The sequence below is a fragment of the Geotrypetes seraphini genome, chromosome 11 (genome assembly GCF_902459505.1).
Source record: "Geotrypetes seraphini chromosome 11, aGeoSer1.1, whole genome shotgun sequence".
NCBI lineage: Eukaryota > Metazoa > Chordata > Amphibia > Gymnophiona > Dermophiidae > Geotrypetes > Geotrypetes seraphini.
In genome coordinates this window covers 63025869-63050470 of record NC_047094.1, presented here as the reverse complement: position 1 = coordinate 63050470, position 24602 = coordinate 63025869, and the positions used below count along the sequence as shown (strand labels likewise).

The following is a 24602-nucleotide window of genomic DNA, read 5'->3' as shown; positions in this document are numbered from 1 at the left end:
TTATTTCTGAGAGACAGTTTTATAGTTTTGCAATCTGGGAGTCACAGTTGTCTTCTAGCGGTAGGCATAGTTGGATGTTGTCGGCAAAGTAGTGAATCTTGATTTGGTGTTTGTGGACTATATCCAGGTTAGGAGTAATATAGAGATTAAACAGCAGAAAAGATTGTAGTTCTCCTTGTAGTACCCTGTACTTAATCGGCTTTGGTTTTGATAGAGTAGTATCAAGTAGAATGCATTGGAATCTGTCACTTAGGAACAACGCAAACCAGAGTAGTTCCGTATCTTGGATGTCAAGCTCAGTAAGTCGGGCAAGGAGGATATCATGGTCAATAGTGTCAAATGCTGCGCTGAGATCTAGTAGCACCAGAAGGACATCGTTTCCTTGGTCCATGAGTTTCCAACAGTCATCAATGATATCAAGGAGGACAGTTTCAGTGCTATGAAATTTCTGGAAACTTGATTGGAAAGCAAATAGGGTTCAAAAGCGGCACTCGGCACCGGTTGCTTTCGCTACTTGCTTATCCCCAATAATCACACTGACACCTCAGCTTTTCATTGAAAGAAGAGTGGATTTATTAATGGCCGCGGCCATAGACAGGTTAACACCAACTTTACATACCAATGCAACAATTAACCATTAATTTAACATTGCTAACTTTGCAAATCATACATCACTGTTCAAATCCAAGACATCATTCTCAAGCTGCACATCACACCTCCTACTCCACTTGTCCGAGGGTCTGCCTTGGATTCAACATCCCATCTCTTAGTGGGGGGTGCCGTTCAAGATGCCCCCCTCCATGTCGGCCTTCCCCCTTTCCCGTGTAAGAAAGGGGGGCCCTTACTTGCCCGGTGAGTCAATGTAAACAGGCCTCCCCACCATCCAGGCAGAGAGACACGCATCTTTGTTGTTCCCGTCAGCTGCTTCACTTAGTGCTTTGCACTGCCCCTTTATACTCTCACCCCATGTGCTGGTGTGTGATATGCGTGATGCCCCGCCACAAACCGGGCATAGCGAAACCTCGCTTATCCTGGTTCCCCACACATCTATGTCTGCGGCCATGTGCCTTGCAACACCGCTTCACTGACATCTAGCATAGTGCTGAGATAAATGTTCAGCCTGATATCGGACAGGTGTACCCCGTCAGGCCTGTATACCCATGGGCAACTATCTTCAAAGAGCCCATGTCCTAACGCCCGACCCCCTATTCTAAACATAAACTTATCCATCCATTTATTGATCTTTTTCCTAGTTCTCTCAATTGTTTGGTGTGACCTGGCCTACCTCTACATGAGCCGCGGAATGATGTGGGACCAAATAAGCACAGTGCTGGGAAGAAGACCCACCTGGGCCAGAAAGTCATTCTGTATCTTCTTTGTGAGTACCACACTGTTGGTTGAAGTCAGGTCATTGCCGGCCAAATGCACGATGAGGGCGCATGGCGGAGCATGAGTTTTTCGGGCCCAGAGGATGGTCGGGATCAAATAGTCCCACATCATTCTGCGGGACCCCATCCATACTATGACAGCCTGTGATTTTTGCAGACCCAAGTTTTCACCCATAGGCCATGTTTGTGCTCTCTGCTGTGCACAATGGATGAACGAGTGTCCGCAAATCCAGATCTGTCTTTGGTTCCGGCCATACCTGTAAGGGCAGACATTAGTTCACATTACCCGGAGGAGCAGGGGGCTTCTCCAGCCTAATGTACCGCCTATAGGCGTTGGACTTCTATCTGCTAAGATCCCTGATCTGCTGATTGGAGAGGCCCCAGGCTGCCGCGGCAGTAGCCGCCCCGATCCTGAACGAGTGCGACCTAAACTGGAGATCCCCCATACCCAATCTGTCCATGCCCAATTGCATGATTCTAATAAATCAAATCCTGGTTAGGAGAGAGCTATCCTCATGTATTAGGAGGAACCCAGCGTCTGCTGGCCTTTGGGCCATGTAAGCCTGAAGATTAAATATGGGACATGTGACCACCCCCTGCTGGTGTGCAAGGTGATTACTGCCCCCTTGCCAGCTGGTCCATCTTGGATCGGGGTACTACCACCGTAGCTGCATCCATCCCGCACCGGGTGTTAGCGAAAGACAGACCTTCCTTTGCGCCTGGGGCTTTAGAATTTGAAACTAGACGCCATGATATTTTTTCAGTCAAAGCGCCACTTATTTGGAATACTCTCCCTTTATATATCAGAAACATCAAAGACCTCACCTTATTTAAAACTAATCTAAAAACATTTCTCTTCAAAGCTTCTTTTAATCTTTAAAAAGGAAATTTTTTCCTCGATAATTTAAAATAATAAAAGGGAACAGTCTTTATTCTTTTAATACCCCATCCCTAGTGTTTTTTCCCATCCTTCACCGTTTTCTTCTCTTCCCAGTAGGGAAACAACACATTTGTAACTTTTATCCCCTTATGTTCTTTCCTAATTATTCCAGTTTTGTCTGCATTGTTAGTCTGTATTGTCCCTGTTTCTTTTTGTTTTTTTAAATTAATTGTTCTACCCCAATTTAACTGTAATGTAATTCGCTTAGAATTCATTAAGCGAACCATCAAATCTAAATAAACTTGAAACTTGAAACTAACTCACCCACCCTGAAGGCACCATGGAAGGCCAATGGAAAGGCATATTTGAATAGCAGGACTTTGAACTCAGAATGACAAATGCTATGCAAAACATCCAGCAGCCTCGACAGATGGTCCACCATTATGGGAAGTCTGCTGTCGGACTGAGATCCCTGTAAGCCCTCCCACCCCCTCATCATCTTGCGCACCACAAATGCCTTGGTGGGATTTGGCATGGCCAATGCCTCAGCAAAGAAACTGATGCTAGATAAAGTGACCACCACCCAGCTCCGCTTCACGCCATCCCATCTGCAGTCCATTATGAAGCGGACCATGGACCATATCAGGATGATAGCTTGAGGGCCCCATTGACTTGCTGTCCTCTCATAGGCCCTAAACACCTGCAAGTACTTCCTTCTGGTTGCCTCTGACAATGAGTGGAACATCAGGTCCCAAACCTTGGTGGGCTAAGTCGCCATACTGCCTCTGGGATAGATGTGGGATCTGGATCCACCTCTGGTGCAAGTGCTCGGAACATGGACATCTTAAAACGAGAGAGGGAATCAGGGATGTTGTTCAGAGCCCCAGGGATATGTTTAGTGATGTTATGCAACAGCCAAAGCAATACAATCTCCCTCAGGTTGATAGTGGGGAGGGAGTTGGCCGAAAATCTGTTTATTGCAGCTACTACTGCTGCATTATCTGACCTACACAGGAGGGGCTTGTTCACCAACATGATAACATGATAATAATAGTTTATATACCGCAGGTCCGTGAAGTTCTATGTGGTTTACAATGATTAAAAAAGTTACAGATTGAGTAGTACTAACAGAGTTAAGATTTAGCGGTCAGTTATTGTGGGGAATGATTGTGCAGTGCAGCTGCCTAAATACTTTAGGAACAAATATGTTTTTAGGTGTCTTCTAAATTCCCCATAAGTATTCACAAGCATGAATAATTATTTGAGATCTTTACCCCATAATGCTGCCTGATAAGAGAAGAGATGTTGATGATATCTTTTAAATTTACATCCTTTAACTGGTGGAGAAACAAAATTCAAGTTTGAGCTTCTCTTAAGTCTGGTTGAGAAACAGAAAAGGTCAGTTATGTATCTAGGGGCTAGGCCAAAAAGTACCTTAAAGCAGAAACATCCAAACTTAAACTTCACACGTACTTCCAGCAGCAGCCAATTCTTATGTTCTTAATGAGTTACATGGTCGAACTTCTTCAGCCCAAAAATCAGCCTGATCGCCACATTTTGCACTAGTTGTAATCATTGCAAGTTCTTCTGGGAAATTGCCAGATAGGCAATATTACAATAGTCAAGTTGGCTCAGTATAAGGGATTGTACCAGAATTCTGAATGATAAAGCATCAAAATATGTTCTAATGGACTAAAACTTCCAGAGAGTAAAAAAACCCTTTCTGATCAAAGAGTCCACCTGGTCTTTCATGGTTAGGCCCTGGTCTAGTATTACATCCAGTACCTTCATAGTAGATTGGATAGGGTAACTGAGTTTGTTGATGCGCAGCGATGTTTTAGTGTCAAGTGGGTGTAGCAAGGCTATGAAGAATTTTGTTTTTTCTGAGTTTAGTTTCAATCTAAATTCAGTCATCCATTGTTTCATCACATTTAGTACTTCTGTTGCCATAGGAGTGACTTCGGAGAGAGAGGTCATGAATGGGATAATGGTCGTGAAGTCATCTGTGTAACTAAATAATTTTATCCCCAGTTGGGACAATTGCGTACCTAGTGATGACAGGTAAACATTGAAAAGCAGTGGGGACAGTGGAGACCCCTGTTGAATGCTGGATGGATTACTCCAGGTTTCAGATAGATTGTAGTTAAAGCGTACTTGATAAGTGCGGGACGTAAGGAAACCTCGGAACCAGTCTAGCACCATACCTCTGATACCAATTGCGTCTAAGCATTGTAACAGTTTCCCATGGTCCACTATGTCAAAGGCAGAGCTCATATCAAATTGCATAATCAGTGCATTAAGGCCCCTACTAAACAAGGAGCGTAAATTATCCAACATGGCCGCAATTACTGTCTCAGTGCTAAATAGAGGTCTGACACCAGATTGAGTTTCATGTAAAAGAGAGAACTGCTCAAGATGTTCCATCAATTGGGTATGTACCAATCCTTCCATGATTTTTACAAAAAGTGGAATGGATGTTATTGGTCTATAGTTGGTGGCTACTGTTAATGATTCTTTATGATTTTTTGGAATTCGGTTTATTATAATGTGACCATTATTAGTAAGGAATTTTTCATTTTTTAAATTATCGGTCAAATAATTCAACAAAGTTAGTTTAAAGCCTGATGGGGCTGCTTTCATAATTTCTGGGGGACAGGAGTCCAAGACGCAGTATGATTTAGTGTACTTGTTATATAATTTGATATAATCATTCCATTCTAAATCTTGAAAGGAGTTCCAAATCATATCCGCTGGTATTTCATTTCTTTATATGTTAACTATTTGATGTTCATATATATCATTTGTCGAGCAGTTATTTCTTAGGTTTTTAATTTTTGAATCAAAATGCTGTGCTAGATCGTTTGCTGAAGATAGCTTACTATTGTGCATGGATTGAGTGTAGCGTGTGGTGTCGAATAAGTTCGTAACTAGGCTGAACAGTTCTTTTGTATTGATTTCTTTTGAGCTAGTGTTGAATGAGTCAATTTTGGATGAGTAAAAAGCTTTACATTTTTCTTTTATCAATTGTTTGTAGATTTTTATGTTGGATCTCCAGTTGTTCTGGTCTGACAGTTTTCCCGTTTTTTTCCAGATCCTTTCCAATCGTCTTACTACTTGTTCATTTTTAGAAGTTCAGTGTCAAACCATTTATTGTATTTATTTGAGCAGCTTTTGCTATTTTGTTTAGGGGCAATTTCATCTAAAATGGATTCGCTTGTTTTCATCCAGTGATCCCATAATTCAACCCCTTCTCCTATCGCCTCTTGTAATTCGTATTGTGACCAATATTCCTCTGGATTGATATGGCCCCTTGTGAGATGTTCCTTTTTTATCCTTGGGTGTGTTTTGGATTTTAGACGAGTCCAGATTAAAGTAAAATAATAAGTAAAGTGGTCAGACCAGATATCATGACACCAAGTACCGTCAGATAGAGAGATGGAAGGTTCTAGAATCTCCTTTGTGGACATAGCTACCACATCTAGATGATGGCCTTTTTCATGTGTTTGTGTGGTTAGAGGGAGATTATAATTAAGCAAAGATAGAAAGTTTTTTAAATCTTTCGCTTCTGGATTGTCCTCTTTGTCTAAATGTAAGTTTATGTCTCCTGTAATAATGTTATATGAAGGAGTAATTGAATTATGTAGAACAAATTCACAGAAGTCCTCTCTAGCTTTTGTCCAGCTTTTTGGTGGGACATAAAATAATATGCAAGAAAGGGATTCTTCTAGTTCCTTATTGCTAATTTTACAGGCTAATATTTCTAACTGATTGGTCATTTTGGTATCCATTAGTTCAAATTCAAATCCTTCCTTAAAAATTTCTGCTAATTCTCCCCCTCTTCTGCCATCACGATTTAGCATGTGAATTTTAAAATTATCTGGTAGAAGGTCATTTATTATTGGATCCTCTTCGGACAATAGCCATGTTTCCGTTAGAAAAAGACAGTCTATTTGTATGCTGATGATCCAGTCTTTGATTTAAAAAGTTTTATTCCTTACAGATCTAGTATTAAGATATGTGCAAGGAATAAAAGTGGATGTGATAGGTCTGGTAGATGTGGTGGTTCTGATAGATTGTACTTCCCTTGCCCTTTTTTTTAAGGATACGTTGATGTCTTCCGTTGCTTGTAATTACTTTAATATGATTTGCTCTGTCTTCCTGTTGGTTAGTAATGAGCCTAATGGGTACCTCAGGATAATAGACTAAGTGTAGTTGTGGACAGAGTGAATTAACATCCTTAATGCTTCCGCTTATTAAATAGATTAGTAGTATCAATAGGAGATTCATGTTTGCAGATTAATGTGTCTCCTTCCTGTCCCACTAACTATATTGTTTTCCTATCTCTCCCAATTTTTAGGTCACATTGACGACAACTCCCTCCCCCAAATGTACAGGGCCGTCATGATGGGGAACAACTCCAGGAATGTGATGTCTCGTAACATTGATAGAAATAGAAGTAGGTGCTTGAAATTGAGCAGCCCATGGGGATACACTTGTCAAAATAGAAGTGGCCCTCCCAACTAAAACCCAAGAGAGAAAAGGAGTCAGGGTGTACTGGCAAAAGCCAAAATGCAAATTTGATATCAGCCTTTGCCAGACAAGCCTGCCTACCAAATTGCCAAATGACTTGTACAGCCTGGTCAATAGAAGTGTACTGTATAGAAATAAGTGTATGTGTGTGTGTGTGGGGGGGGGGGGGGGGAGGTCGATGAAGTCATTCACTGCTTCTCCCGCTGGGTATGATAAATTATGAATTATCCAGAACTTGCCCAACTCCTTCTTAGAGACAACCCCTATTGGTGAGATGATCAAGTTAGCAAAAGGAGGATGGTCAAAGGGACCAGCGATCCTACCCTTGTCAACCTCCCTCTGCAACTTCTCCCGCACCACAATTTTACTTCACAAGCTCCATCCAGTTTCACTGGTTCAGTATATTCATACTATATGTACCGGATAGCTGCATCAGCGAAGAACACATTGTCCATATCCGTGGGACAGTGTGTTGTCCCCTGATGCAGTTATATACGAAATAGGGAACCCTTGCTTAGCTTGCTACCAATAAAGCCTGCTGCTTTTGCTGGAGAGATGGACAGTGAGTTGACAAAGTGAAGGCTTTCTTGGTATAAGCTGCTGCTTATCAGATAAATGGAACATTTATTATTATAGTTTGCACATCTTTCAAACTGTTCTGCCATCAGTACTGTATATGTTAAGAATGGCTCTGGTACTGTCATATGATCTGCAGAGTTCTGGGGTGAGACTCATAATAGACTAGCAGTGTTTGTTTGTTAGTTTGTTTTTACCAACTTATGCCTCACTGAGGTCTCTTTTTATCTCCACCTTTTTGTTATTTTTAATTATAACAATTATGGAATGCTCTCATATACTATATTTTAGATTTTTTTTGTGTGGTTCAGAATATTCAGAAACAGATGAATAATTGCCAGTTATCAACTGTGACCATATTTCTGCCAGAATCTTCCTAATGAAATTAAAATTATTTTCTTCAGTTTGGAGTCAGTGGTGTTCTCTTTCATCTACACTTCTCCCTCCGTATTCACAGTTTTTAGCTTGCTGGCTCCTCCCCCAAAATTACATCAGCTTGCATAGAGAAATCGCTGATTCCAAGCATTTACAGAGAAAATCGTCAATTCCGGCACTTTCTTCACCGTGTTTTGCCTCTCCTTCAGGAACAGGCCAGGTCTCCCACCATGTTATTCGCGGTTTCACCATATTCACGATGGTTTTTAATAGAAAACAGCGAACAGAATATGAAAAAGTTATTTGCGGTTTTTCTGTATTTGCAGTTCTGTTAATCCCCTATCACAGCGAATACGGAGGGAGAAGTGTATTCGAAATGACTGCCATAATGATTGTGAGGCAGGATCCATTCTCTCAGTTTGGTAATTAAAGGCATCATCATTTTTTCAACCCTGCTGAATGCACTTTGTCATAGAGTCCAATCATGGGAAAAGCCAAACTGCATGACTGTTTGGTAGTATGGATTTTCATTGGGACCTCAATGTAAATACAAAAACTGGCTTTAGCAAACAATCAGTACCAATCTTAGGGCACTTTTTGCAAAGCCCTGGTAGCAATGCTGCTGCGGTAAATGCACTGAAGCCAATAAGAATTGAATGGACTTCAGTTCATTTATCAAGGCAGCATTGCTACCGCAGCTTTGTAAAAGGGACCCTTATAACTTCAAACTCCTCCAGATTCAATAACCTTTCAAAGTCGAGACCACTGAGTGCTGTCGACAAGCGTTTTCCTGATCTGATTGCGATATAAATTGGACCTAAGTAGCTATGGCTTCCTTGTTCCCAAGTAATTAGAATATCCAACCCTAGAATTGTAGCAATCAATAAAACATGAACCATAAAATCTTCCTACAGAGCAATTAGTGTATGTGTGTGACCCATTAATTCACATATGAACTATAATCTCCAAAAGTGTATAAATACTTATTGGCGTAAATGCAACCGAGGAAAAAGCCTCGGAGCCCCTCCATTGCCCTGCAGAGATGTGTGGAGTTAAGAGCACGTCACTGGCAATAAAAAACCCTCCTTTTCCATGTTGAATAATAAACAAATAGCCTTGTGCAATGCAAGAGATAATCTACAAAACTTTAATTCCATATAAATGCTGTTGGAACACTGAAGGACACTTTGTTATTTATCCTAATATCGTGCAGCCCAGCAGGGGCTAATTTGTAAAGTTTCCAAGTTTATTTACCATTTGATTGATATACTGCCAAAAAGGTCCAGTTCTTGGTTGGGCTGAGATCTTTTCACCCCTTCATATTGGAAATATTGAGAAGTCACTTTATCAAATTTATTTGTCTTACCAAGCAAGTGCATGGCTGTATTTTGAAGAGTTTGTAACCATTTATGATTACATTACAATAGTGTTTGTGGATTGCTAATATTCTCCATGAGGAGTTCTATGCAATTTACAGTAAGAAGAAACTGGTTATTTCCAGGAGTTACAGTTTTGCATTTGCTGCATACTTAGGGATTACAATCTTAAATGGGGATTGAGACAACATGATATGTAATGTAATGTAATTTATTTCTTATATACCGCTACATCCGTTAGGTTCTAAGCGGTTTACAGAAAATGGGGAGTAAGGTATTTATATTATGGGTATATTTAGTGGTATGTCTTTCTTGAGGATGTAGTTGCATTTTCTCTAAAGGTGTCATTTTGCTTGTGTTAAGTATTTTGTGACTAGATAGATTTTCAGGTCTTTACAGAAGTTTTTATAGGAGGATGAGGTTCTTGAGTTAGGAGAGAATGCCACCATTGCTGCTTGGTATGAAAATGTTGTTGAATGTATTGTGTTGTATTTAATGCCTCTGGGGCTAGGGAATCTCAGTCTGAGGTGGTTGCTTATCAGGTTGTAGTTCTTGTTTGGTGATAGTTCTACTAATTTTTGTCAAGTAGTCAGGGGATTCACCATGAAAGATCAGTGTGCATAGTGTGACAAACCTAGCACCAGCACTAGTTTTGCCCCTAATAGGAACCAGGTTAATTCTGGTGACCAACTGGAGGCTGACCTCCCTTGCCCATATGACCAGAGCAGTGGTGATCTGGATCAGGGGCAGGCAGACTGGCAGCAACAGCAGGCTGTTCATAAGTCAGCTAAGGCAGCCAGAGATAAACTAGGTGAGCCTAGGAATCCCAGGCAGAACAAACAAGAAAAGCCTGTATGGGAACCAAAGCCCATCCCCTCTACAGGCTGAAGGGGATTGGCTCTGGGCTGATTAAAAGCAGGCTGAAGCAGACAGCAGGGGGAGGAGCAAGTGACGAGGGTGAGTCACTCCAGCAGCCCAAGGCAGGGCCGGAGCCTTGGGATCAAGCAGCAGAGGCAGAGTTTTCAGATTGGTCAATGCAGGAGGTGGAAGAAAGCCTCCCTACTTCTGACTTCCAGATTCCTGAAGGTGTAGAAGGAATGGAAGTGCAAGATGCTGGCCCTATACCAGAGAGCCAGGCAGAGCTCATGGACACAAACTGAAAGTCAGTGAGTAGCTGGAAAACTGGGGGGTGTTTTGTCCCTTTCTAAGCCAGAAAAGCTTTAAGTATTTTTGCTGCCTTTGAGCTATCTATTATTTTGGGTACAAAAACTGTACTGACCTGCATGTAGATAGCTTGTTTTCCTAAAGGGAAGTTTGTGGCTAAGAAACTTAGGAACTGTATGAATGGGTTTTTTTTTTTCTGTTTGAAAAAACAATACTGTGACTGCCGTTTGCTGGTGAAAACAAAAACAAAAACTGTGGATACTGATGTTCTGGAGATAATTTATTAAACACTGATATATAAAACCATGAAAATTCAATTAAAAAAGTACAATGATAAAAAATACTGTGATAAAAATCCAACCGGACCCTACACGGTCCGTGTATCGGCGAACACGCCTTCCTCAGGGGTCCAATGGTTTGCAACCTCACATAATTACCTGATCTCCCACAGCTGCAGAGTGTTCCAAGAGGTAGCTGCAGATACTGGGAGCCCTTTTGCAAAGCTGTGCTGTTGCTTGCTGACTGGCAGGGTATCTAATCTTGGCTGTTATAAGAGTTTGTTTTGAACTTTACATGAATGCTGAGAATCTAGGTTTCTTTCCTCCAAGACAAATACTGCTGAGAGGAAGTTTGGAATATGTTTTGAACAACCCTAGAAATTCATTGCTGAAGCAGAATATAAGAATTCAGGCAAGACAATCTGTATGTGATTTTTGCTTTTGTACTTTTATTTTTCCTTTGCAACTGAATTTGTTTTGAATGAAATTCTACAAATATTTGCCCTGGTGTTATACCTTTTTGACTTCTAAGGTCAGAATAAATACGCAATTCTTTCTTGAAGAACTTGGTCTGAGTTGTGGTAACTTGAAACCAGTATTTACCTTGTTTTCTCCCAGGCCTAGGCAGTTACCTAGGGCCAAACAAAAGTCCTGAAGATTCCCCTGGTTATAGGGGACACGCCAGAACAGGTTTGTCATAGGGTAGCTTCACTCTGAGGACTGTTTGTGACAATAGTTTAAAGACACATCTTGCTTTGATGGGCAGCCAGTGTAGTTTGAGGTATAAAGGAGACATTTTCTCATATCTTGCTGAGAATATTTGCCTTGCTACTATATTCTGGAGGGTGTGTAGTTTTTTTTTGTGTGTACATCTACTCTGCAGCCTATGTTGCAATAGTCTGAGATAATACCAGTGATTGGATTAGGAGCTAATAGGCTTTTCTTTCAAAGCAGTGGCAAATCCTTCTCAGGTTCTTCAGTGTACGAAATAGTCTCTTGGTTAAAGCTTGTGCTTTCCAGGATAAATACCTGTCAAATACGATCCCTAGGATTCTCAGATATGGTTCCAGTTTCAGTGGAGTATTAGTCAGTAGAAGTTGTTATTGTGTCTGCCCTAAAAACAGACACCTAATCCCCTCATTTTCTAACCATCTCCCATGTCACAGGCACTGGTTAGAGAATCGCGTCGTTTCTGATAAATCCCTTACCATTAGCTGATTGCAGCAAGGGAATCCCCAATCAGCTGAGCTGGCATGACTCCCCGAAGCCGCGCTTTGGAGAGTCCTACCAGCTCAAGGCTCAGCTGATCAGGGGGAAAATACCCCTGCTGTGATCAGCTGAGCTGGCTGCATCAGAGGCCCCCCACGACACATACTCCCGAAATCAGCAGGAGAGATGTCCACTCCCTTCTGCTGACACCCCTCTGAACCCCCGACACTCCCCTGCTGTAGCCCAGCAGGAGGGATGCCCACTCCTTCCTGCTGACACCCTCCCCTGAACCCCTCTAACCTCCCAACTGCTGACACCCGCAAACCTCAATATCTCCCAACACCTCCAAACCTCAAGACTCACACCTCGGCACTCCCAAACCTCAAAATCCCACCCCAAGACCCCCTCAAACCTCATGACGCCCACCCCAACTCCCCCACCCCTGTATCTTTTTTGAAGAAAGCCAGCCATAGGGATGCCTACTCCCTCCAGCCAGCCTCTTCAAAATGGCAGACCTTTCCCTTCCCATTGCATCCTGGGATGCACTGTGGAGGGGCCTAAGGCCCTGATTGGCTCAGATGGCTAAGGCCCCTCCCTTAGGCATTTTGCTGACCTACATTTCAGGCATCTGTCGTGGCTCTAGGGAGACACCTAGGGCCGCTATAACTCACCCAAGGCTATTTCCAGGCAAAACCCATGTGCACACCCAGCCTCGGGTGAGCTTAGGTGTTCCTATCCATCTATCTAGACCCATGATAAATGCCTACAATGTAGGTGTCCTACCTCAAGAATTTTTTTTTTTCTAAAAACATGTGTCCCGACTGGCTGCCAGATGGTGGTAGGATGACTACTGCCATCTATAATCGGAACGCTCATTTATAGAATCAGACCCTTATTGATTTAGTTGTTCATTCTGTTGGTGTTGCTAGGAAATTCATTATTTAAAACAGTTTTTCTCAGGTCTAGTTTTTCTTTTACTATTTTTTCAGTGTAGTATTTTCTTTAGGCTGATTTTGTTTGGTTTTTATATATGAGGTTTTATATTTTTTTTTCCTTGCTATCCTAACTTCATTTTGATTCTTGTATCATTTCCTTTCCAGTTTCTACATTTCTGTTTCCGTGATAGCAGTTTGTCTGTGAACAGGAGGAACCTCTTCTGAATGATATTTCTTCTTTTTTCATTTTGGAGTTATTTCGTCTAGCATTTCATTGACATTTTCATTCCATTTGTTGATGGCTAGTATTCCATTTTGATCATTCATTGTTTTGTCCATTTTATGCCAGAATAAAATGTTATCTATTTTTCCTCTTGTTTCTGTCCTTTTAGATGTTCTGGCCAATAGATTGTGAAATGTGATAGGTAATGGTCTGACCATATTACTTGGGACCATTTTTTGTTTACTAATTTCAGGTCTAAATCAAATTGATAACCTTTGTTGTAAGTTTTTTGGAAGGACAGGATTTCTAGATCTATGTCTTCTAAGAAGGAAAGAAATTCAGCAGTATATTGTCTTATCCCAGGACAAGCAGGCAGCATATTCTCAACATATGGGTGACGTCAACCACGGAGCCCTGATGCAGACAGCTTGACAAGCAGATTTGCTTGAAGAAGTTTTAGAAAGTTTGCGACTGCTGCACCGCGCATGCGTGAGTACCTTCCCGCCTGACGCATCTCCTCAGTTATAAGTTTTCCGTGGAGCTGAGAAGCCCTCATTTCAAGGCTCTGCATGAGAGTTAGTTCTTAACTCGTGCCTTCTCTACACCGCGGCTCATGCATTTCTTTTCTTTTACAGGGTCATTTGTGTATGCGTGTTAAGAAAAAAAGGAATTTATTGTTTTTTTCATCGGGTCATGGCGGGGCCTACTCTGCGGCCTCAGCCTGCGGACTTCAATTTGGCCACGGCTGTTTTTCATTCCATGTCTCGGCCGGTCATGGGGTTCAACAAGTGTAGCCGGTGTCAACGCACGATCTCTATCACTGACCCACATAAGTCCGGAATTGTGCACCCACTGTGCTACACTTCAAAATTGGGCCCTTAAACAACGTGTTCAACTTGAAAAAATTTGGGGGGCCATGGATCTTCCTCCAACCAAATCCTCAGCCCTGGTTGCAACTTCAACCTCGATTGCGTCAAAGCCTTCTGCGGGGTTTAAAGCTTCGACCTCGCTAAAGCCTTCTTCAATGGGGAAGTCCTCATCTTTGGCGAAATCTGCTAAATTGTCTCCGGAGGGGCCGTTATCTTCAGTGTCTCCATCAGGTCAGTTAGCTAAGCCACTCCTTCAGGAGTCACAGCCCATTTCACCAGTTGCTTCGAGGCTTCCGAAGAAGCGGGTCTCCAAATCGAGGAAGCACTCTTCTTCGAGGTCGTCTTCCTCTGAGTCTATAGCCACACCAATTGTATCAGCTCTAGTGGTCTCTGTGCCAGTTCTGCAGAATATATTGGAAACTATTCTACATCAGGAGTTTGGTAACATGCTTGCCAAATTGACTCCTGCCTCAACCCTGCTTCCTGCAGTCCAGCCTGAGCACTCAGCAGTCTTAAAAGGAGTTGAGTCCTTGAGAGTGCCTCGAGGTCAATCTGAACACTCTAGACAAGGGGCCAAGCCCTTTCAAGTGTCTCAAACTCGATCTTCAACTTTGTCACCAGTTGGGCCCACAAGGTGACTGTGGGGGACCGCCGACAGGTGGCAGCACAAGCCCTAGCGCAGCTCCCAAAGAGGGAGATCCTACAAAGCAAACAGTTCTCAGGTTTAATGCTAAAAAAAACCACTCCAAAATGCTTCAGACAAATGCAATAGGTTTAATCCGCAATAAAAAAAAAACAAAACAAAACTTTTCTACTGGCTTTTATCCCACAAGCAAACAGTTCATGATAGCCAGTTTGTATTCTCAAAACAAACTCCAGTAATTCTCCCAGGTAAGTAACCTCAGGTTCATAATAATATCCTGGGCAGCCTCATACAGCCCCAAACCAGGAAAAAGAAAAAAACACCAAAACACTTTTATTCCTCTTCCTAGAGACCTGGGCTTCAAGTAACACAGTCCTGCTCTTCACCAGGCTCTTGCAGTTTCCAAAAGAAAAAAAAAAATCTTATAGAATCACAGTTCCACACTGTTGCCTCTCTAGGCCGTATCAACTCTCCAGTTCCTGGGAACTGAGACAGAATTGCTGGGGTCACTCTTAATAACAGCTTTTAACAAGCACCCACAAAATTCCCTAACCGAGGTATTCTGTGAACCCACTCCATAATTCTGGAAGTCACCCTGTTGCAATGCAGCAAACAAAAACATACCAGCTTCCTTAGTGCTCAGTCCTAGCTGGTGTACAGCAACTTAATTAGGGCTCTGCACAATCCAAGCCCAGTTTCAGCCCAGCCCCCACTGCTGTGAAAAACAAACTTCTTAAATGCAGTTCTTTGTTAACCAGTTCATTCAGCACATTGTCCCAGCAAAATACCTCAGAAAAAAAAAAACTGGCAAGAAACTGCCAAACTCACATCCATTTGCTCTGCTGTGTCCCCAGGCATTTCAAAGGCTGTTATCTCCATATTTTCTTTTGGGGCTTCCAGCTCTGGAGTACCGTGGAGTGCAGGGCCTTCCCATTCCATGAGCTCCTGCTTGGTGCTTTGCACTTGCCTAGCCAGAAGAGTCCTATCTGCCAGGTCTTCCTGAGCTGCCTGCCTCACACTCTTTGAGAGCTGTTTTATTTTTTTTAGTTCAATAATTTTATTGAATATTATAAGAAATGTACAGAAGGCAGTTCAAACACATAGAATCTGAATAAGAAACATTGGTGTAGAAAAAATCCGTATCTACAATCATTAGTATACAACCAGACTAGCAAAAAGGATCCAGAGTATGCGGAACTGCTAATGAAAGATATAGGAAAGACAGTAAAGCAGGAAGAATGAAATAAAAGAGAGAGAAAGAGAAAGAGAGAGATAGAGAGGCAGAAGTGTCTACGGGGCAGAGTGAACATATGAATCTAAGAATGACCAAGGTGATTTATTTCGCACCAAGTTTGTGGAGAATCGAGAAATCATGTTCTTCTCATATGCATAAGATTCAAATTTGTGGTACATGCTCAAAGAGTTCCACCAAAAGGTGTAGTCCAGCAGCAAGGATGATTTCCAGTTTTTCAAAATATGCATAAGAGCTGTTACAAACATGGTGTCAATGAGTTTAGGTGGACAGTTTGATTGTGCAAAACAAGGGTGTTGAGAACGAAGGATTACAATGTCCATGGAAATCTCTTCTGAACACTTAGTAATACATTTTATGGTATCCCAAATACGAACCCAAAAGGAATGAACCATAGTGCAGTGAAAAAGCATGTGATCAAGAGTTCCAGGCTCTTTCAAACAGTTCCAGCAGGTAGAGTCTTGTTTTAGCTTCGCTTTCCACATGCGAAATGGGGTCCATATTGCATTCCACATAATAAAGAACATTGATTGCGAAACTCTGGAGGATAAAATAGGACGATTTGTAGAAGACCAGAAAAGTTCCCAATCTATTTCAGAAAGCGTAGTTTTCAGGATAGAGTCCCAATGGTTCATGGATTGTGGTGAAAAGATGAAGGAGCTGTTTTAAACTGTTAAAGCCACTCCCTAGCTTATGTGGCTGGGGCACAGGTTTGTATGCTCTCTGGCTCCATCTCAGTTCACTGGGTATATTACAGTTTAGGAACTAAACTGAACTTTCTAAGGGAGCTTGCTCTCCTGACAGGCTCTGGCTCAAGGATGGGTTCTGGGTCAGAGTGAAGCTCATTCCCTTCAGGATAGGCAGTCCTGGCTTCTATAGCCTCTGGGCTCTACATTCAACTGGTTTCCTGCCTCTGGGAACTAGTTTAGCATAGGACTTAAACCATGACAGGTTCATCCCTAGGGATGGAAATGTCACAACTTCCAGTCCTACCTCACAACATAAGGCATCGCCTTCATCGAGGCACAGGGCGAGGACACCTCAACATTCTTCATTGAGACTGGATTCAACTCAATCAATACCTTGTTCTTTGAGGCATAGTTCATCTCCATACCATCTGTTGAGACATTTGTCTAGACTAAGGTCTTCTTCTTCATGCAGACCTCGTTCATCAGGGCATCAAGACCCTTTGAGGCCACCAACTCCCTTGTTGAGAAAATCTATTGTGGAACCTCATATTCGGCAGCCACAGGATTCTTACCAGTCAAGTTTGTCTCCTGCGAGATTTTCTTCACCAGCTTGTTCCTCACAAAGAAAGCTTTCTGCTTCCCCTCATTCCAGGAGTGGACTTTCTTCCACATCTTTGCCTATGGATTCAGATCTTCACTACCAATATTCCAGAGAGGCTTCACTTTCTTTCTCTGCAGTAAGGGGAACTTAGAGGGGCTCTTGTTCACCTTCACCTCAACAGGGTCATCCCTCTTCTGATTCAGAAGACATAGACATCATTGCAGTCTCTGAAACATGGTGGAATGAAGAAAACAAATGGGATACAGCACTGTCGGAGTACAAGCTCTATCACCAGGACAAATCAGGACAGAAAGGAGGTGGAATAGCCCTATATATTATGAGAGACTTCAACTATCCTGGGATAGACTGGAGTCTTGGAAGCTCAAAATGTGCTAAGGAGACAGAATTCCTGGAGGCTACACAAGATTGCTTCATGGAGCAGCTTGTTAGAGAACTGACGAGAGGAAATGCCACTCTGGATCTAATCCTAAATGGGTTAAGGGGACCTGCAAAGGAAATGGAAGTAATGGGACCGTTGGGAAACAGCGATCATAATATGATCAAGTTCAAGGTTGAAGTAGGAATACCGAAAGGAAAGAGAACCATAGCGACAACTTTCAACTTAAGGAAAGGAAACTATGAAGCAATGAGGGAAATGGTAAGGAAGAAACTTAGGAACACTTCCAAAAAATGGCAAACGGTAAAACATACCTGGTCTTTTTTCAAGGACACGGTGAGCAAAGCGCAAAATCTGTATATCCCCAGATTCAGAAAGGGGTGCAAAAAGAGTCGAACAAAAGACCCGGCGTGGATAACTAAAATAGTGAAGGAAGCGATAGGCAATAAGAAAAATTCATTCAAGAAATGGAAAAAGAACAGAACTGAGGGGAACTGGAAAGAGCACAGGAAGTATCAATAAGAATGTCACCGTGTGATTTGAAAAGCCAAAAGAGAGTATGAAGAGAGGCTAGCCAGGGAAGCTCAAAATTTCAAACCATTCTTTAGATATGTTAAAGGGAAGCAGCCAGCTAGGGAGGAGGAGGGACCGCTGGACGACAGAGACAGAAGGGAGTAGTGAAGGAGGAGAAAGAAGTAGCAGAAAGACTTAACATGTTCTTTTCGTCTGTATTTACAAATGAAGACACATCCAATATACCGGAACCCGAGCAAATCTTCAATGGAGATCAAGCAGAAAAACTAACATGCATGGAAGTGATCCTTGAAGATGTACGAAGGCAGCTAGAAAAACTAAAAACTGACAAATCCCCGGGTCCGGATGGAATCTATGCAAGGGTTCTGAAGGAACTAATGGAGGAGATAGTGGAACTACTGCAGTAAATTTGCAATCTATCCCTGAAAACAGGCGTGATCCCGGAGGACTGGACGATAGCCAACATTACGCCCATCTTTAAAAAGGGATCAAGAGGTGACCCAGGAAACTACAGACCAGTGAGTCTGACCTCGGTTCTGGGGAAAATGGTGGAAGCGCTGATAAAAGACAATATCGATGAACATTTTGAAAGAAACATACTTCTGATAACCAGCCAACATGGTTTCTGCAAGGGGAGTTCGTGCCTAACAAACCTATTGCACTTCTTTGAAGGAATTAACAAACGGATGGATAGAGGAGAACCCATTGACATCATATATCTAAATTTCCAAAAAGCCTTTGGCAAGGTGCCTCATGAACGCCTACTTCGGAAACTGAAGAACCATGGGGTAGAAGGAGATGTACACAGATGGATCAGAAATTGGTTGGCAGGTAGGAAGCATTCTACTATTTTATTTTTATTTATTTTTATTTATTTAGATTTATATCCCATTCTCCCAGTAGCTCAGAACGGTCTACAAGTAAACATACACAGTAGAAGTAATTAGGCAAATAAGATGTACAATAGGTTTAGATGCTTGGACATACAAGATTGTGCAGTATTTATCAGGGTACAAACAATTTTTCAGAGTACAGACAATTTATCAGAGTACAGACTAAGAGAGGACTATACTGAAATTTAGGAGAAGTTAAATAGGGGAGAGAAGAGAGAGGTGGGGTTTAAGGGGGGGTGTAGACTGAGGGAGACCTTTAGTTGAAGAGGAGGGTCTTTACCATTTTACGGAATGTCAATAAAGAGTTCTGTTGCCTGAGTTGGGGGGGGAGTTTATTCCAGAGATGTGGGATGAAGTGGCTGTAGGATCGTTTGCGGGCAGTTTCTGAGAGGAGGGACCTTCCAGGGGGAATGCATAGGCGTATTTCCGATTTTGAGCGGAGGGTGCGAGTGGGGGTGTAGATGGGAAGCTTAGATTTTATGTAGGAGGGGGTGGTGGCATAAATTCTCTTGTGGGCTACTGCTAGGGCCTTGAAAGCACAGCGCTGGCTAATTGGGAGCCAGTGTTCAGCGCGGAGTGCTGGGGAGACGGGATCATGGTAGTTGAGGTTGTGTAGGAGGCGGATAGCTGCATTTTGGACACGTTGGAGGCGTTTGAGATTATTTTTGGTTAGTCCATTAAATAGGGAGTTACAGTAATCCATTCTGGAGAGGACATATGCGTAGAGGAGTTGGGCGAGGTCAACTTCACATGCATATGGTTCAGGCTGCATATGATGCTTTTGAAATGTCCTCCAGGGTCACTGTGTTCTCAGTGGCCATGCGTCGTTTAGCCTGGTTACGCACTGTAGACATGGATCCAAACCTGCAAGATCAACTGGCCAACATTCCATGTCAGAGAAATGAGCTGTTTGACTCCATTGAGGCAGCCACAAAGTGCTTATCTGAGCATGAGAAATCGTTTGCCTCTGTAGTTAGACTGAAGCCTTCCACTGCTAAGAGTTAAAGGCCTCCCCAATCTTATCAGAGGTGTTATCCTCAGAAGTCAGCACCTTATTCAAGGCCGCCGCCTAAGAAACAACAGCAACAACAACAGCAGCATAAAACTTAGGGTCCTGCTGCGCCCAAGTCCACTCAGCCTTTTTGACCATCTAACACAGAGCATATCATCAATCTTTCTGCCTCTGTCTTCCCCTATTTCCATTGGCGGTCATCTCCATCATTTTTATCAATGATGGGAACTAATTACATCTGACCTCTGGGTCCTCACAATAATCAGGGAGGGTTACTCTCTTCAATTTCTTCAGGTTCCACCAGATCTCCACCCAAGAGAGTGTCCTTCCAATTCGTCGCAGCTCACCCTTCTTCTTCAGGAAGCTCAAGCTCTGCTTCATCTCTGTGCAATTGAGGAAATTCCTCGAACAGCAGAACACGGGATTTTACTCCAATTACTTCCTTATCCCAATGAAGACGGAAGATCTATATTGGACCTCAGAGCTCTCAACAAATTTCTTGTCAAAGAAAAATTTCAGAAGCTGTCTCTAGCATCCTTATATCCCCTATTGGATCACAACGATTGGTTATGCTCTCTAGATCTCAAAGAGGCTTACACTCACATTCCCATTCATCCAGCGATCTGCATGTTTCTTAGATTCCGGGTGGGAAATCATCATTTTCAATACTGAGTGCTACCTTTTGGCTTGGCATCATCTCCCAGAGTTTTCACCAAGTGCCTAATAGTAGTAGCATCAGCTCTGCGCAGCCATGGTTTTCAGGTTTTCCCATACCTGGACGACTGGCTTATCAAAGATTCAACATCTCAGGGGGTTATTGCAGCGACCCAATGGACTATTTGGTTCCTCCAATGTTTGGGATTTGAAGTCAACTTTCCTAAATCCTAGCTACAGCTCTATCAAACTCTACAGTTCATTGGAGCTGTGCTGGACACAGTGCAACTCAGAGCATTCCTTCCTCAACGTCAGGATACTCTCATACAACTTTGCCACAAAGTGTTGCCCCTCACTTCACTCTCAGCGAGACACATGATGGATCGCCTAGGTCACATAGCCTCTACAGTTCACGTGACTATTTTTGCCAGACTTCACCTCAGAATTCCTCAGTGGACCCTGGCTTCTCAATGGGCACAGGCTTCTGATCCTCTCTCTCAGAACATTAATAATAATAACTTTAATAACTTTATTTTTTTGTATACCGCAATACCACAAATCAGTTCAGAGCGGTTTACAGGTTAAGAGACTGTACATTTACAGCGAAGTTACAGCATATCAGAAAACAGTTCAGATCAATTTATGCATTGCAGGTGCAGAGAATAGTTAACAATTATTTGGTATAAACCAGTGAACAATTACAAAATGATCCAATAATTGTTGCATGGGGGGTGCAACTGGGGAGGGTAAGGGTAAGGGAGGGAGGCGAGGTTGGGATTATTGGTTTGGTAGGGGGGCGGGGGTTAGAGGAATTTATCAAAGAGGTATGTTTTGAGAGATTTCCTGAAGGATTGATAAGTAGGGGCAAGAGAGATGAGAGTGGACAAGCAGTCATTCCATTTGCCAGTGACTCCTTTGTTCAAACAGTCTCTCCATTGGTGGATGCTTTCTTCCAATCTCTCCAGAGGTTTACTGTTTCAAACGCCCCCTCATCAGAAGGTCCTCACGATAGATTCCTCAACCTACGCTTGGGGGGCTCATCTCGATGGTCTCCGTACTCAAGGACATTGGTCCATCACAGATTGAAGTCACATAAATCTGTTGGAACTTAGAGCGATTTTCAATGCTGTCAAATCTTTTCAGCATCTTCTTCACGATCAAGTAGTCCTCATTCGTACAGACAAGTAGCCATGTACTATGTCAACAAGCAGGGAGGAATAGGATCCCTTCCCCTTTGCAAGGAAGCTCAGAAGGTTTGGAATTGGGCAATTTTTCACAACATCTTTCTGAAAGCAGTCTACATTTAAGGAGAGAGAAACTTTTTGGCGGACAAATTGAGTCATCTTCTACAACCTCATGAATGGACACTCCATCACATTTTTTTCTCAGTGGGGACCTCCTCAAATAGATCTCTTTGCGTCTCCCCACAACAAGCTGCCTCCGTTTTGCTCCAAGATTTACTCTCCTCACTGCCTGGAAGTAGATGCTTTTCTTCTGGAATGGATGAACAAATTTCTGTATGCGTTTCCTCCATTCCCTCTAATTCTCAAGACACTCGTCAAACTCAAACACGACCATGCCACCATGATTCTAATAGTTCCTCGGTGGCCCAGACAACCTTGGTTCTCCCTTCTACTTCAATTCAGCAGCAGGATGCCACTACTTCTACCAGTTTTTCCATCTCTGCTTACACAGAGTCAGGGTTCTCTGCTTCATCCCAACCTGCAGTTTCTGCACCTGACAGCTTGGTACCTCTCAACATAACTGACAGCCTACGGTTTCCTCAATCTATAGCAGACATTTTAGAGGCTTCCAGAAAACCTACCACTAGACAGTGTTACAACCAGATATGGACTAGGTTTTCTGCTTGGTGAGCTCTTCACAAGAAGCCTCAGTCTACCTCCTTATCTTCAGTTTTGGATTGTTTTATTTATCTCAATCAGACCTCAAATCAACATCCATTAGAGTCTATCTCAGTGCAATTGCTGCTTTCCATCAGCCACTGGAGGGGAAACCCCTCTCTGCTCATCCTGTGGTTTCCCGAATTATGAATGGACTTTTTAATGTCAAACCACCTCTCAAACCACCTCCAGTAGTTTGGGAGCTCAATGTGGTTCTTGCTAGATTGATGAAGAACATAAGAACATAAGAAATGCCTCTGCTGGGTCAGACCAGAGGTCCATTGTGCCCAGCAGTCCGCTCGCACGACAGCCCAATAGGTCCAGGACATGTGTAGTAGTCCTCTATCTATACCTTTCTATCCCCTTTTCCTTCAGAAAATTGTCCAATCCCTTCTTGAACCTTAATACTGTACTCTGTCCTATCACACCCTCTGGAAGCGCATTCCAGGTGTCCACCACCCGTTGGGTGAAGATAAACTTCCTAGCATTGGTTTTGAATCTGTCCCCTTTCAACTTTTCCGAATGCCCTCTTGTTCTTGTAGTTTTCAAAAGTTTGAAGAATCTGTCCCTCTCCACTTTCTCTATGCCCTTCATGATCTTATAGGTCTCAATCATATCCCCTCTAAGTCTTCTCTTCTTCAGGGAAAAGAGCCCCAGTTTTTCCAGTCTCTCAGTGTATGAAAGGTTTTCCATACCCTTTATCAAATATGTCGCTCTCCTTTGAACCCTCTCGAGTATCGCCATATCCTTCTTAAGGTACGGCGACCGATATTGGACGCAGTACTCCAGATGCAGATGCACCATTGCCTGATACAACGGTAGGATAACTAGATTTATAGTTTGACATAATAAACAGTCAATTCAAAGAAATATTCCAATACCAGTCTCAACCATTGTTACATAATAATCAAAAAGGTAAATTAAAATAACAATAGTGCAGTACATTAGGAAAAATTTTCCCTTATAATTCTAAATATACTGGTTTGGAGAAATTAGACCTCAATAAAGGGGGAGAAAGCTACTTTCGCTGAATTTTAAATCAAACATTACTAAGAAAATACAGATGGTATTGAGTAGGGGCAACGAACCTAATTAAACTAAGCGGGTTGTAACTACAATTCTCTCGGGAATATTAACTTTGCTCTTTTGCAGAAATAAATTTTATCAACTACTGAGGTTCAAAATAAACATGTCTATTCCCCTGATAGACCATCACACATTTACAGGGGTATCTGAGTACGAACGTGGCACCCAACTGTATGACCCTCGGTCTCAAAATGAGAAACTGTTTTCTTCTCTTTTGGGTCAATCTTGACACATCAGGATACATTCTCACAGTTTTTGTCATAAATGGTCCTTAAACTTAAAAAACATCTTAAGCATCCATTCTCTGTCAGAGTCTATAGCAAACTGTACTAGTAGCGTCACAGTTGCCGGTGGTTCATTATGTAATGTAATTTATTTCTTATATACCGCTACATCCGTTAGGTTCTAAGCAGTTTGAAGAAAATATACATTAAGATTATAAATGAGAAGTAAGAATGTACTTAAAAAATTCCCTTACTGTCCCGAAGGCTCACAATCTAACTAAAGTACCTGGAAATTAATAAAGAAGAGAAAATAAAGATGGTTGAAAAAAGAAAAATTCTATGTGAACTTATAGGATGGAAATTAAACTGACAGTGAAGAACTGTATGAAAAATACATATGGAATGCAGTTAGAGAGGGTAGGTTACAATCTATTTATGGTATTTGTTTAATTGGAAGGTGTTAAGGTGGGTAATTTGGGGGAAGGTTATCTGAAGGTAGGTGAATCTTCTGGAGGTAAAAGAGGAGGGGTTAAGATATTTGGATGAATTTTATGAAAAGCAGGGTTTTGATTTCTTTTCTGAATGTTTTGAAGTTGTCTGATATTGTCATAAGAGTGGAGATGGAATGGTTGATTTTTGCTGCTTGTGTTGCCAGAAGGTTGTCAAACATTTTCTTGCGTTGTGTGCCTTTGAGTGGGGGGAAGGCGAAAGGGTTTGAGGTTCTTCTGTGTTTTGAGGTGGAGATTTGGTTTAAGCGGTTGTTTAGATAGGAGGGGGAAGAGCCGTGTAATGCTTTGAATATCAGGCAGTGGAATTTGAATTGGATTCGTGCTTGTATGGGTAGCCAGTGAGAGTCTAAGAAGGCAGTTGTTATGTGATCATATTTTTTGAGTGAGTAGATCAATCTGAGGGC

General features: G+C 42.3%; 1 protein-coding gene across 1 annotated transcript in view; it reads left to right on the top strand.

Annotated features, from left to right (window-relative positions):
• Positions 1-10173: 10173 nt before the first annotated feature.
• LOC117368835 (sialic acid-binding Ig-like lectin 8) overlaps positions 10174-24602 on the top strand; it is a 96908-nt gene continuing 82479 nt past the window's right edge. Inside the window, exon 1 of the mRNA XM_033962580.1 lies at positions 10174-10287. Within this exon, the coding sequence (XP_033818471.1) occupies positions 10236-10287 (52 nt within the window). The 5' untranslated portion in view covers positions 10174-10235. The remainder of the gene's footprint in view (positions 10288-24602) is intronic.